At 38.1% G+C, this 15,498-nt stretch overlaps 1 protein-coding gene across 1 annotated transcript; it reads right to left on the reverse strand.

Moving 5' to 3' along the window:
• Positions 1-3,156: 3,156 nt before the first annotated feature.
• On the reverse strand, positions 3,157-14,886 carry LOC107595724 (LIM/homeobox protein Lhx5). Its single transcript, XM_016286219.1, has 5 exons — positions 14,581-14,886; positions 12,198-12,421; positions 8,622-8,890; positions 5,164-5,329; positions 3,157-3,885 (listed from the first exon to the last, which is right to left on the reverse strand). Exons 1-5 carry the CDS (start codon positions 14,751-14,753, stop codon positions 3,521-3,523), a joined length of 1,197 nt encoding a protein of 398 aa, XP_016141705.1. The 5' UTR covers positions 14,754-14,886; the 3' UTR covers positions 3,157-3,520.
• Between the last annotated feature and the right edge of the window lie 612 nt (positions 14,887-15,498).

The raw sequence follows: 15,498 nt of genomic DNA on the forward strand, positions 1-15,498 counted from the left end.
GAAAAGGTGACGAGAACGAAAATAAAACCTATGCTGAAGAGTGCGATAGAGTAAGCAAACCAAAGTGAGGAGGGATGCTGAGAGGCTTTGCAGTGAAAGAGACTTTCTAGGGGTTCCTGTGCTGTGGGGCTGATTGTGTGCCGGGTGGAGGGGGGCATTGTGTGATAGCATGGGACGGAGAAACGGGAGGGAGAGAGGTGTGAGAGAACGAGCAGGTGATTTATAACAACAACAGAAGGCTTCTCTCCCCTCCACCACCTCCTCTTCCCTCTCACTGAAGCAAAACAAGGAAATCCATTACAAAAAGGCTCTTGTGATAATGGACTTTGCTGTGTGTGTGTGTGTGTGTGTGTGCAGAACCAAGTCATCGGATATATTTGGGTAATAAAAGTGTAAAGATTTTTTCTGAGATGTACAAGTGTGCCCGTGAAGCTCCGGTTTGTATGTGTATACACACACATTTTCAGTCCCCGAGCTCCTTGCCTTCTTGTCCTCACCTCCCTGAGATAAAGACCTCTATTCTACCTCGCCGAACGAGAGATGGTGCTGGCAGGCTCCAGGGAGAAAACAGAGAGAAGGAGGAGAAGTAAATAATAGAGGGATGTGGCAGGCAGTAATGGTATGGTGGCACTGAAGACCACGTTCTCCACGGCAGGAGGGGCTGCATGCAGGATCTAGCCCGGCTCAGAGTCTCTCTCTGGGGGAGGAGATGGTGTGGAAGAACCTGTGCCTGCTCCTCTCACATTACCCCTTATGTTAAAACCAGTCAGGGGGAAAATTGGGGCCTGCGTGGTCCTCCGCAGGCCCACCTGAGCCCACTGAGACAAGGGATGGGGAAGGAGGGGGACCTACAAGTCTCTAAATGCATGAGTAATAAGAGTCATAACCTTGAAAACATGTTGGGCGTGAAGGCAGATACATGTGAAATGCATGTTTGTTGTTTGAATGTGATGGCTGTCAACACCGATGGAAGAGAGAGTAGGAAAACTTTACAGATAAGTTTGAATGGATTTACAGGAATGACTGAATTACTTATTCATATTAACAATTATACATTATATCCTCACTTTGGAAATACCCATAAAGGGCTTCAAGAATTTATTTAATGGATTTATAAAAATAAATAAAATATTCCTGGGACAATGTTCCAGGTTGTCCCCACCTGATGGCAGTATCAACAGCTAAGATCTTATTTTTGTTTTGTTTAGTGGTGTTTCTTTGTTGATTTGTTTGATAGTTTCTTTAGTTATAATTATTTGCTCTAAGAATGTTTGTTTTTTTTTGGTTTGTTTAGTGATTTTGTTGGATTTGTCTTGTTTGGTCAGCTCTAAGATTGTTTTTGTTTTGTTTGTTTAGTGACTTCTGTGATTTGTTTTATTTTGGTGTTTGTTTTCTTTAGTGACTGGTGATTTTTGTTTGATGGACTATAAGATTGTTTTTGTTGCTTTTTGTTTAATTGATTGAATGCTGCGCTGAAAGAGCTTGTAGTACTGAGTCACTTTTAACATTGAATCACTTTTACCGAGATAAGTAAAAAAAAAAAAATTAAAAAAAGATTGATTTTCTTTGTGGTTATGAAATGCACAGATTAAATTAACTTTTTTTTTTTTTTTTTACAAAACAAATGATCAGTTTCTTTTTTTCGTTTGTTAAATTATTTTTATTAACAGTAAAATACAATGACGTTTCAATGAACCTGTACTATGAGTGTTTTTTGGCTTTGCAAAATTTGAGATTTAACATGAAAATTGGGTTTAACAGTTAGCAAACAATGGGGGATGTCTTAAGAAATTAAATGTAACAGTTTATATACTATATATTTTGATTACCTTGAATCCTTTAAACCTAAATACTGTAGTGTCAGTTTCTACATTTCTCTCTAGTGTCAAAACTAGTTAATTAAATACTTACAAAATTATGCTCCCTATGTCCAGTGTTTTTCTTCACTACCCCAAAAGATGGCGCTTACTTTCAGTCTGGAGGCTGTTCAGGGTGCAGTGGTAAGTCACAGATGTTGCCTGTCCCGTCCTTTTGTTTTCCCCCCCATTGAGAAGAGAGACCTCAGCTGTTAAAGGAGATTCTTCATTATGGCTTCAATGTTCTTTTGAAAATCATTTCCATTAAAACATTTTTTTTCAAAGCAAGGTACTAAAGCGAAGGTTAAATGAAGTTGAACAACGCACAGGCTCGTCAAGGCGTTTCTGCGAGCTTCTCAATGACAGATCACTGTGTGGGCAAAAGCCTTTATGTATAAGATGGGGGATGGGAGGTGATTTGGGTAAGGCAGATGTCTCCATGTGTTGCAGGTGCATATGTTTGTTTTGAAATGTGAATACTGAAGAGATAATACAAAAAATCATTAGTTGTTACTGATTTTTTCCTCTTTTGAAGTGGCGACTTCCTCTTGTGTGATGTCACAAAAGCTAATGGTGAATGTGATGTCATGGAACTTTAATATAAACATTTGAATTGTTAAACTATATTACTGAAAAACTACTTACTGAAACAACCAAAAGTATATATGTATATCCAGCTTCAGGACGCACTCAATGCTAAGCCTTATTGTCCCAAGGTGTTTTCAAACCCAAAATCATTTAGGTCTCATAGTCAACCTAATGTTTAGTTAACCCTTCCTTGCTGTATGAGGGTCATTTTAATCCTGGTAGCTTTAACAGAGATTTACAGCAACTTAACATCAACATTTCTGTGTAGAACTTGATATCTTGTATACTAAAATTAGAAAATGCAATTCGCTTGTTGGTTATTTAAGGTTAGTTGTTGGATTGTAAATTGAAACTCTTGGGTCAATTTGACCATAGTAGGGTTAACAGTTCTACTTCAACTAAAAATTACTTTTCCCCTCTGAAACGTTATAATTTTTGATTGTGAACCTAAAAGTCAAATTACGTATCAGATATTTGATTAGCACAAAGTGTGTTTTGGCAGGCATAGATTCATCAGAACACAGGTATACCGAGTGTTCATTGAAATGTTTAATGAACCAATTCAGCAGTTAATGAATGAACCAAATATGTTACAAATGGACCAGTTTTAAGACCGAAAATAACTTTTTTTTAAAAATTTGAACAACTTGAGTCTCAGTATCTCAGAAAAGGAAGAAACTAAAGCCAACGAAAGGATGAAAATGGTGTTACCTTTAAGTACTAGCTCGCTTCTGACCATCAAATGCAGTTTGACAGCTTTTACTAATCAGTAAGTCAAAGCAGTAGAAAACCCCATGGACGAACATCTGCGCTATTGTCGCAATCGTAATATTGAACTTGGGAAACCATATCAACGGAATCAAACCAATGTGATTGGTCAAGATGACCACTGACAATACACATCCTTTGACAGTAGAAACGTATGTCTTTCCACCTTTCAGCTCCAAATATTGGTTTGTTCTGGTCCATGACCAGCCGATAAACCCTCCCTCAGTAACCTATAGCACTAAGGCAGACCAGTTAGGGTGGAATTCCCTCTTGTGTCCATAGTTCAGAGTCTTTCCCATCTCTCTGTCCTACCAAACAGTGTTCTCCCCCATCTCTTGACCAGGATGGGACATGGGGCCACTGTAACTGGTGTTGTTGGCCAGGGGGAAGGGTGGACTCGGACCCCCTGTGAAGCCACCCTCCCCCTGTGGATTGGGATGGAGAGGTCCGGTCATGCCTGGCTCGGGACTGGGGGTATCTGCGTGGGAGATCATGTCCGTGAACCTTTGGTCGTCTGAGGGGTGGTGAGCTGAGACCGGGCCGCCCTCCAGGGCTCCTGAACCCGAGCTGAGGAGGTAAGGGGACTCGGCTGGAGACTGCGCCTGTGAGGAAGGGGGTCCGTGAGGGAAGAAATCGTAGTTGACCACTGGCCCGTAGTAGTCACCTTGGTATTCTGAGGAGAAAAATATAGAGCAATCAGTAATGCTTCTGATATTTAAAAGAAAAAGTGCTTTTTAGGTTATGTACACTCAAAAAATGGTGTAGAAGCAGTTAGATTGCAAGCCAATTTCACAAAGAATTAAAACAAACTGACAACACCTTGAATTAAATGTTAAATTTTAGAAATAGAAAAACTGAAAGAGTATATTCTTGTAAAACATACTCCAATCTGTTTTGTTTACCATTTTGAAAAATCAGTGTACATGACATTTAATTACCTCACAATGAGTAATACTTTTATTTGATTCCCAATTTCATGTTTTTCCTCATTCTCCAAGACAATGTGTCAGAATAGTTTGGCTATGACCAAAAATATGTATTACGAGAATGTAACAAAGACAATACTAATGAATGAAAATACTCTAATGGAAGGTGAGGAAAGAGGATATAAATAAATGTGGAAATCGTAGGAGAGTGCAGAGGCATGTGTCTTCATTTTTACTCTCATATCCATCCTCTCGCTCCATCATACCTTTGCGATTGGCCTATATAATTAGTGCTACAGAAAGTCATTAACATTCCTCCTTAATTCCATAAATTTTTTTCCTGCAGTTGTGATACTTTTTAATGTGCTAATCAATCATCAAAAGACATTTTACTATAAAGAAACGCCACTTGCTCGCTGAGTGATAGATAGTTGAATCATCAACGTCAGACCTCTGGAGATCAGTATGTCTATCAGTTTCCATGCTCTCAAAGCTGGAAATGTATGCTTTTTGAGGGATTTGAAATATGCACTTTTTCGATTAACTGTAGGATGGTTGGTGTCTGTATTCTGATTGTATTGCTATGTTCACTCATTACAGAAATGAAAGCACAGCTCGCATCTCTGCCAAACACCTGTTAGTATGTCACATACCAGGAGTGTGCATGTGCAAATCCAATCAAAGTGACCAAGCTGGAATGTTGCACAACAGGTAACGCACACAATTTATTGCTTTCATGGTCTTGTTAATCAGATTTCTCTGCAGAGTTCTCCAATGAACTCCTGTGGATGCCTGTCTTATATTTCTTGTTTTATGCTCTGATGACATAATCGTTGTTTTTGGATTCTGTGTTAAATCTGTGTTAGCATCTTAATACCAAAGAGAAACTGCTTGTAAGAGTCTTTGTGCTTTCAAGGTAAGAGGAAAGCCTTGAAGATACAGGCTGTGTGTGTGAGAGAGACAGCTCATGTTATTGTGTGTAAATGTGTGTTTTGACAAAAAGAACATTCTTTGTGTTTATGTACCTCCATAGTAGCTGTATCCTCCAGGGCCCATTATGTCAGGGTCCTCTAGTCTTCCTCCGAGTGACCTCATCCTGCGTGGTCCCCTGAAGAAAGCGTGTCGTCGAGCACCGAGAGCGCTGATCTGCTTCATTCTGCGTTCTTTAGACCGCCGATTTTGAAACCACACCTACAAGGCAAAGCCACAATTATATACCATGTAAATACAACACAGAGGTAAGGGAGATGAGATGCACCTCACGTTTATACATTTCAAATTACTCTCCAATTAGAAAACGGGTCATTTTCTACACTTGTCCAAGGTGACCTGATGGTTTAGATGAGTGGTGTAAGTAATAACACCACATAAAACAACTAAACTTACATTACTTTCATCGTGACTCGTCTTATGTTTGTTAAAGAGACTTTGTTTCTTCACAAAAGAAGATATTTTGAGAAAAAGTTTTTGTCCATACAATGAAAGTAAATGGGGTCCAAACAACTTTGACCCTGTGAATAGACGAAAACATTTTTTCTAAATATCTTCAAATCTTATTGAGGTTTGGAATGAAATGAAGGTGATTTTCCTTATTTCATTTCTTTTTTCCTTAAGGGTTGAATTTTTTTCATCCATTGCAGGAGGAAGATAATACTCTTAGTGATGTACTAGCAACACTCCTGTTGATTTAATGGTATTAGCAGCACATCTGCTTGAAGAAACACATAAACAACTTAATGAGGGAAATTAACAGCAAATGTTACTGGTCAATGTTCATCGAAACATTGTCACAGTACTTTCTAAGCTTTGAAATGTCATTATATATATATAATAATGTGACCAAATTAACTAAATACCAAGAGGATGAATGGAGCAGTATGAAATATTTACCAAAGTTAGCCTCATTATGACCATCAAAATTACACACACTATAGGTTTATGTGTGTGTGTATGCATACATACATGCATACTTGTTTCATGTTTATATTGCAGCTCAACCTATTAATGAAAGAAACTAACACATAATAACTGATCCTGCCCAGCTTGTTAAAATAAGTCTTGTCAGACTACCGAACTACAATGCAATAGATTCTCAAGATTTATATTCCTGCGAAAATTAATATGCTGTGATGATTTCACCAGTCCCTCATCTTAGTGCACGCATGCACATAATTTCTGAGACACTGCGGTGCTGACAAGTATCGTTTGATCACGGCACCGCCAGCTCATTACAAATAGACCTGATATAACAGTGTGTGACAGATGCAATATCAGACTCATCACTGTTGAACATTGTTTCAATCTTTTAGTAAGACCAAGGCAATTTGACATACCACTGTGCTGGTGGAACTCAAATATAACCTTTTAGTCAAAAGAATCACAGCCGTGTGCTTCAACAAACACCGCGAGGGCTGATTTTTACACTGTTGTCATATAAACTGCTTGCGCAGGAACAAAGAGCAGAGGATGATGTGAAAATGTCTGACATAAAGTGACATTGTTATGCACGATGGTACAATGTAACACATTCATGCCTGAATCTGCATTGCCACTGCATAATATATGCTAACAACAGTTAGTCTGCTCTGGAGGCACAATCCTGCCATGTACGAAAGAGAAAAAGAGAGTGAGAGAGACTATATTAGAGAGACAAAACATGTTCTCTACCTAAAACCACTTAAGCATTCCTCTCCATGCTCAGCAAAGGCAACACCTGCTTATTGAGAACAATCGGCTAACTGTTTGGTACATTTTTATGGAAATGTTTTGCCTCCTCCTGAGTGAGCGTTGCTTAGGGATTACACACACATGCTGCTGAACCGGCATGGCTCCGGAGGGCTCCCCGCGCAGAGCGCAATCCACATTTAACACATAACAAATGAACGGGGATGTGTGGCAAAGGACGTCTCCATTTTGGCTCAGAAACAAAGCACTGAGCCTTGCTGGGATTCAGAGAGGGTTGCGATTTCTTAATGATGACAGTGACACGGGAAGATGAGCCGTGTGTTTGAGTTCACAGATATAACCCAGGATAACTTTAGTCATAAGAGATCAAGAACCAAGATCCTTTTGCATTTTTAGGTTTATATGGACTTCATATGAACCTGATGATAAATCCGTGTTAAGATGCTGTATTTTTGGCTGAATTTGATTGTTTCTTTAGATTTATATTCAAGTTATCCTTGTAATTAATATTTTGATAATATATCAAAATTACTAAATGCTTCAGGACTAAATACTTTTATGTTTCACTGATAACTGGTGGAAAACTCTCGTTTTCACTAATGGTGTTGCAGCATGGTTGTGTTTGTCAGCCAACACCTTTTCAAGTAAATTTCACCTCTTCAATTATTTGAGCATTTTAAAAACAGAACGTTCATAAATTTAGTGAAAACCTTTGGCTGTAATTGCTACCAGAACAGATTGTCTTTCACATTCATATTTTCTCAGCAGGAACTGACAAGCCTATCATGTAGCTGACATTATCTTGCTTTTTTTATCAGGGCCTACTACCTGATAAAAATCCATTAACAACTTTAACTGCTTTACAACTGTGAAATTTTCAAACGATATTTGTATTTTGTCATAATCTATATGTACCAGAACATTACACCACTACAAATATGACAAACCATGTATGTATGTATGTATGTGTATGTGTATGTGTATGTGTATGTGTATGTGTATGTGTATGTGTTATCAGGGCCTACTACCTGATAAAAATCCATTAACAACTTTAACTGCTTTACAACTGTGAAAACTTCAAACGATATTTGTATTTTGTCATAATCTATATGTACCAGAACATTACACCACTACAAATATGACAAACCATGTATGTATGTATGTATGTATGTGTATGTGTATGTGTATGTGTGTGTGTGTGTGTATGTATGTGTGTGTGTGTGTGTATGTATGTATGTGTGTATGTGTATGTGTATGTGTGTGTGTGTGTGTATGTATGTATGTATGTATGTGTGTGTATATATATATATATATATATATATATATATATATATATATATACTTGCCCATTACCTGTTATATTATAGGCCTACTATTAGTAACTGGTGTACAATTCCTTTAGATGAACTTCCTGAACAATTTAAATGTGTCTCCTTTTTCACTTTATATTTTGTAAGGTTTGTGTGTTAGGGCATGATCTTCAAATGTGAACCTTGTCAAACCAAGCTTTTACAACTGATTTATTACAACTTTGGCGAAATAGCCTATCAGCATATAAATGTAACTCTAATAAACACGTGACTGATCTCTATGACAGTAGTGGTTGTACTCTGTAACTGTGTAAAATAAATAAATAAATAACCAAAAAAAAAAGCACGTAGCGATATCCTAAATATATTCGCCTATTTAATTTGGTTTGAGGTGAATGCTTGCATTATCTGATAGAATGTTTAAAATCGGAAAGAAACGTAGATATAAAATGGCCTAAATAACTGAAAACATCCAAATGTATTCTTACCTGTATGACTCGCATGTTGAGGCCTGTCTCCTGCGCGAGCTGCTCGCGGATGTGTCGCGTGGGCTTCGGCGTCGCCACGAACGCGGCTTTCAGAGTCTCGAGCTGTTTGGCCTTGATGGTGGTGCGCGGGCCCCGCCGCTTCGTGCCCGAGTTTTGCTCCTCGTTCTCGTTGTTGTTAGTGTCCTTATCTGAGGAGGTGGAATTGTCCGTCTCCTTCGTGTCGTCCTGAATCGGATCAGGCGATAAACTCCGGTCCGTGCATGATGACACTGAAGTATGATGAAGGACCAACGAGGAACACATTAGACTCATTGCAAAAGATTGTTGGTGTTCACTGTAATATACGATCACCATCCTCTTGAGATAGGCCTAACAATAGAAGCTCGAAGTAATAATACAAATGTGCATTGTCACATCTTTCTTATAATGTGTTTTGTGAATATATTAATGGGCGCTAAATAAATCAATATAGGCCTATACACTCATTTATACAGTTCTAAACTAATTTAATTGGATAGGCCTGTAATATTCCATTATTTGTGTGTAAAAGTTTGAAGCACGCACAATTACGCTGAAACTGATTGTGGGTTTCACGCAAGATCATCAAATATTGGTGCCTTCTTGCTTTAATATGACAGACCAAAGAAAAAAATAAAGGAAAGAAACAAAGAAGAAAAAACAGGGGTCTAAACATGAATCACTTCTGCAAAAAATCGGAGGAATTAAGTCTGGTTGTCTCTTGGGACAGGCTGCTGTGCTTGATAACAGCTTGTCATTGTCTGAAAAGCGCGGAGACGACTACAGACGTTTATCTGACAAGAACGCATGGGCTGAGGAGAATGAGTTATGGACACTTCTCCATAGGTGGACAACACTAAACCAAAAGAGTCCTCGGCTTGCAATATAAAAAATGGATTGACTGAATCATATTCACGTACATAGACTATCATTTTAAAAAAGGCCTGCATTTACTTTTATACTAGAATTCTCAAATAAGTTGTGCTTTTAAAAAAAGCGAGCTTAATTTTACTCAAACGTAACACTATTTTTGCATGATCGATTAAAAACCGGTGAGATTTATCCTTATAGTGGCCTTGGCTGGATATGCTATTTTATTTATTTATTTATTTTTTCTTACAAATATGCATTTATACAAGTCATTCAAATCAAGATTACTGTAAAAAAAAAAATAGAAGCTCGAAGTAATAATACAAATGTGCATTGTCACATCTTTCTTATAATGTGTTTTGTGAATATATTAATGGGCGCTAAATAAATCAATATAGGCCTATACACTCATTTATACAGTTCTAAACTAATTTAATTGGATAGGCCTGTAATATTCCATTATTTGTGTGTAAAAGTTTGAAGCACGCACAATTACGCTGAAACTGATTGTGGGTTTCACGCAAGATCATCAAATATTGGTGCCTTCTTGCTTTAATATGACAGACCAAAGAAAAAAATAAAGGAAAGAAACAAAGAAGAAAAAACAGGGGTCTAAACATGAATCACTTCTGCAAAAAATCGGAGGAATTAAGTCTGGTTGTCTCTTGGGACAGGCTGCTGTGCTTGATAACAGCTTGTCATTGTCTGAAAAGCGCGGAGACGACTACAGACGTTTATCTGACAAGAACGCATGGGCTGAGGAGAATGAGTTATGGACACTTCTCCATAGGTGGACAACACTAAACCAAAAGAGTCCTCGGCTTGCAATATAAAAAAAATGGATTGACTGAATCATATTCACGTACATAGACTATCATTTTAAAAAAGGCCTGCATTTACTTTTATACTAGAATTCTAAAATAAGTTGTGCTTTTAAAAAAAGCGAGCTTAATTTTACTCAAACGTAACACTATTTTTGCATGATCGATTAAAAACCGGTGAGATTTATCCTTATAGTGGCCTTGGCTGGATATGCTATTTTATTTATTTATTTATTTTTTCTTACAAATATGCATTTATACAAGTCATTCAAATCAAGATTACTGTAAAAAAAAATAAAAAAAAAAATAGCACGCCACACATATAGGCAGGACCATTTGCAGCATTAATGAATCTGAGTGTTGTACGTCCCTTTTAAAGCGACTGGACGAAGCACTCAGTCGCTGTTACATTAATTGGACTAGCACTGACCCACAAGTGGAGGCGATAATGATGTCATCTTGTGTTGGGAAACAAACAGCCAATCCGTGATTCTGAACACTCGTGAGCATCAGTCACACGGGGACACAAGTAAATGGTGAACCAACACACCTCTGAATCGGGCTAGTCGTTTTCTTTGAATGGATTTTACATTTGAATACAACACACAGGCTCTGTTAATGTGCATTTACATCTTCGAAAGATACGCAGAGCACGTGAGACAATACTATATAATGAGTAGACGACAAACAAACACACCAAATTAAAATGTTTAAAAAAAAATGAAAATGTGTATTGATTAATTTAAATGAAAAACGGATGCGCTTTCCTGAATGTTAATAAGAGGCATTTTACGAAACCTTAATATCTAGTTTAAAACGTGCCAAGTTTTTAAAAAATGTATTCGTGTTAGTTTTAAAAAAAACATATAGGCCTACAGTTTTGTACAAAAATATAAAATATTTGACTTAATAAATAATGTCATATGGTGTAACCATCAATGAAAAGCGTCTAGCCTAAAATATTGTTCTTGGACACTTAGCCTAATCGTTATTTTCAAATAATGTTTCCTTCTTTATGAATTTCGAGTTTTAAGCATTTAATTTAAAAGAACAAAATTAATGTAATGACCTTGACACAGTTATGAGGGTCTAAAGGTGTTCTCTCTATTTTATAGATTTCATATCACATGACAACAAAATGGCTTCTTGCATCCTGGTTATTCCATATAGACATCGATAGGCTATAACTATTAATCATGCTTTAAAAAATTATTTCTTCACTGCTTTTTAAAAATCAATAACTATAGAAACAAACTACTTGAGCCAAACTTATTTTTCAGAGATTTTTGACGGTTTTACTTTATATTTTATACAACAAAAAAAATCTAAATTAACTTCGAAACTGGAATCATTTTGATCAAATAATTGTATATGAATTGCCGTTTCAATGTAATTTTGAAATAACTTAATAGATTCATGTAAAAAAAAAAAAAATCAGCGCCAAGTCATTGACCCATAATTCACACAAATGAGTCGGACTCTTTCAGAGAGATGGAAGCCTTCTCTCTCTCTGTCACACACACACACACACACACACACACACACGTCTGGTCAGCTATCCTTGTGGGGACTCTCCATAGGCGTAATGGTTTTTATACTGTACAGACCGTATTTTCTATTGCCCTACACCAACCCTACCCCTAAACCTCCCCCTCACAGGAAACTTTCTGCATTTTTAGATTTTCAAAAAAATTCATTCTGTATGATTTATAAGCTTTTTTACCCGTGGGGACCACAATTTAGGTCCCCACCGTGACACGAGTCCCCATGAGTCTGTGTGTAGTCGGGTTTAAGTCCCCACCAGGATATATAAACCAGTACACACACACAGAATTCTTGCACGCACAGCTCCAGTCGTCGTGCTCACCTGAATTTAAATTGACCTCTTTGATGGCGCTCGCGCTCATGTAGTCCTCTTTACACACAAATTTGTTTTCGTCGATGACGTAGAGCTCCTCGCCCGTGGACAGCTGTTTGTTGCACACCATGCACGTGAAACATTTCAGATGGAACACCTTGCTGCGCGCTCTTCTCACGAGGTCGCTGGGCGAAATGCCCTGCAAGCAGCCTGCGCATTTCGTACCAAAACGCCTGCAGAGGGACACAGAGATGAAATGCAGAACAATATTTTATACAGTTATATAAAACAAAATAAAAATAACAATACCGCAGCATGTTAAGCCTAATGGTCAACACAGATGTTACGTCATGAACATTGATGTTATTGCACTCCAGTAGCTACTACATACTGTGCCAATAATTGTTTATTTTACAGTCACTCAACCGGCGACTGTAAAGGACCATACTGAATACCAAAAAGCATTCTGCAATTTATTTTCCATTCCAAGTGCTTGTATATCCTGCGTGTAAATATGTGCATGCAATAAGTAAATTGTCCATTCTGTATATCTTGAATATTATCTTATCATGTCACTAAAATGACTGCAATACTGGTGGAGCACGCACACGATTTTCACTCACTGTGTCAGCTGACAGTGATTTGAAAAGTATATTATTATGAGATAATAATGTAGGCTATAATTTTTCAAAAATGTAAATCATTTATATGGAAAAAATAAAATATCTTTAATATTTATAACGGGCATTAGCATTTTAATAAACCGTGCCATAATCCTGAAGGAATTTGGCAGTAGGCTCATGAAAAAGTCAGTGATATTGTGAGATTAGGCAAGATAACAAAACCTAATTTTAGGTGTTAAACACAAACGCAAGTCAGTTCACCTGTAATATTAATATCTTAGCATGAGTGTGAGTTGTCGTTAAAATAAAAATGGAACTAGATTTTTGTATTTATATACACATCTACAAATACAAAACCTGATTTTCTTACATGTATCCATTCATCCTCTGAACTGAGAGCTAATCCGCCAATTGCAGGTTGTTGTTCTTTTTCTGATTTGTTAATCTGCGCCTACAGTTTCTTCCTCGAAGTAGAGGGAGAAATAATACAGGTCGTGTAGTTTGTTCAATTCATATTTCAATGACAACGAGACGAGAAAGACCAGGTATACAGGCCGGTCTTGGTTGTGAGGCACGTCAAGCGCACTGCTCCCTTCTGTTTCTCCCCTCGGGTTTATTTTAACACTAATGTACTAAATCTTCCCCCATTTGTTATGGTATCGAGTCGCTCTCGCGCTTTTCAAATGCATCTCTCCCAGTGAAAGGCCATAACACTACTTACACAACAAATGGACGCATTACGGGTGATTACTGTTTCGCCCCACTAATGGCTCCACATTCAAGCGCAGAGCTGGATGGGCCCCATAGAACGTGATGGTCAAGGCCGTTTGGGATAACAATGGCACATATGAAAGCTTAAACACTGGATGACATTAAATAGCTCAGAGAAATGTAAACTAGAAGAAAACCTGACAGAACACATTTAGCGATTTTAACCACAAATATAAGAAAATAAGCGGCCTGTTCTGAGACTACAATACCATTACAGGTACGCAACACAGGTGTTTAGAAACAACTAGTCTTGTTTGGGTTCTAATCTTGTAGGAATGTAGTGCATATTTTATTGATGTATTTTTTTTATTTAAAGAAATTCATTTTTGTTTAGGAATTTAGCTAGGCTGCGGTTTAGAATATTTCACCGAGACTAATAAAGTTATTTTTAAACGCTCATTTTATTAAATCGTTTCTGAATTATTAACAACACATTTAAATGATCTCGGCTGTTTTAGCTATCAGTTTAGAGGTTAACTGGATTTAAATGATATATTTCCTGTGTGTTAAAAAGAAATCCCTTTCGCTGGAATTTTCGTTTATATTTCTGGATAAATGTGGAAAAAAACACAGCAGTCCGTTTTGTTCAATAGTTATAATAGTTATCCAATATATGGCCTACAACGCAGGATTCAAATGCGTAATAATAATGAACAAAATAATAGCGTGTTTTCGGGTGTAACAAACAATTGCTTTACTAACAGATATTTTTTCCCACAATCATGTGCACAAAGGTCTTCAAGAGGAATCCTCACGCCGAAAGCGTGTGAATACAATAAGCAATGAATGGCTCATCAATCAAAAGCTATTAATGAACGACGGAGGATCAAAGGTTTAACAGTACATTACACATTTTAGGCAGGTTAATCCACAACATGAGCCTCATCCACATAAGAGGAAAACAAGGGTAGGTAAATCCTACATGACACTTTCTTCAAATGAGGATTAGTCCAGAAGTTTGACGAGGTGAGGCAGCCCAAACGCAAGCAGCTTCTTACCTGAAAAAGTCCATTTTGCAATAGAGCTTTCCATCCCTGGAGAAACATTTTTCGGTCAGGTTGCAATTACACTCGCAGCACTGGACACACTTGGCGTGCCATGCGCGGTCGAGAACGTTCAAGAGGAACCGATCGAGAATGGGCCTCTCGCACCCCGCGCAGTGAACCATCATTCCGCCCTGGAGGGGACCGAGAGCCGACCTTCCCAAACGGGCACCGCGCCTCGGATTGGGGCCACACGAATCGGTGCGGAGCAACGTCTTGGCTTCTTGGAGAGGGAGGCGACAGCAGAGCAAATGTTCCGTCTTGAGAACGAGTCTCCACCACGCCTAGAGCTAAACACCCCGGACGTGATTGTTATGCATTATACATGTCGGCATCCAGAAATCCACGGAATCAGAAAATAAATCTATTCGTTGCAGAGTTTGCTAACAAAAAGGCTTCTCCAAGTTTTCCTCCTGGTTTGGTTTTGTGCTCTTGATCCACCTGCGTGTGTCCACTCACCTCACCGACACTTTTTGCATCACTCTGTTCCAGTTCGCGGGAGCCTCTCGCATCCGCATTCAGATTTGATGACGTTTTCCTCGTGCTTACGCCGCCGTGGCCAATAGCGGACAAGTTGCCATGGCAACGGTTTTAAATATTGGTACTCTCAGATTGCTTCCAAAGTTCTACCTTGGTTTTGGTAAAACGTCTATAAAGGCTGAGGGTGGTAAAGCTAATTATTTCTTCGACGTGCTATTTATTTTTATTTTTTGTTCCTACCGAATTTGGACTCGATCAGTAAAATCAGAAAATGTGTATTTAGTTAGAAGGCTTGCGTTTTGGGCATCACCAGACTTGGATCCTGGCCCGCACATTAGGACTGGAAGATGCTGTTCGATTCTTCATAGACTTTTGAGATGATTTTTATTAAGA

Source organism: Sinocyclocheilus grahami, unplaced genomic scaffold, assembly GCF_001515645.1.
Source record: "Sinocyclocheilus grahami isolate Dianchi unplaced genomic scaffold, SAMN03320097.WGS_v1.1 scaffold207.1, whole genome shotgun sequence".
Lineage (NCBI taxonomy): Eukaryota > Metazoa > Chordata > Actinopteri > Cypriniformes > Cyprinidae > Sinocyclocheilus > Sinocyclocheilus grahami.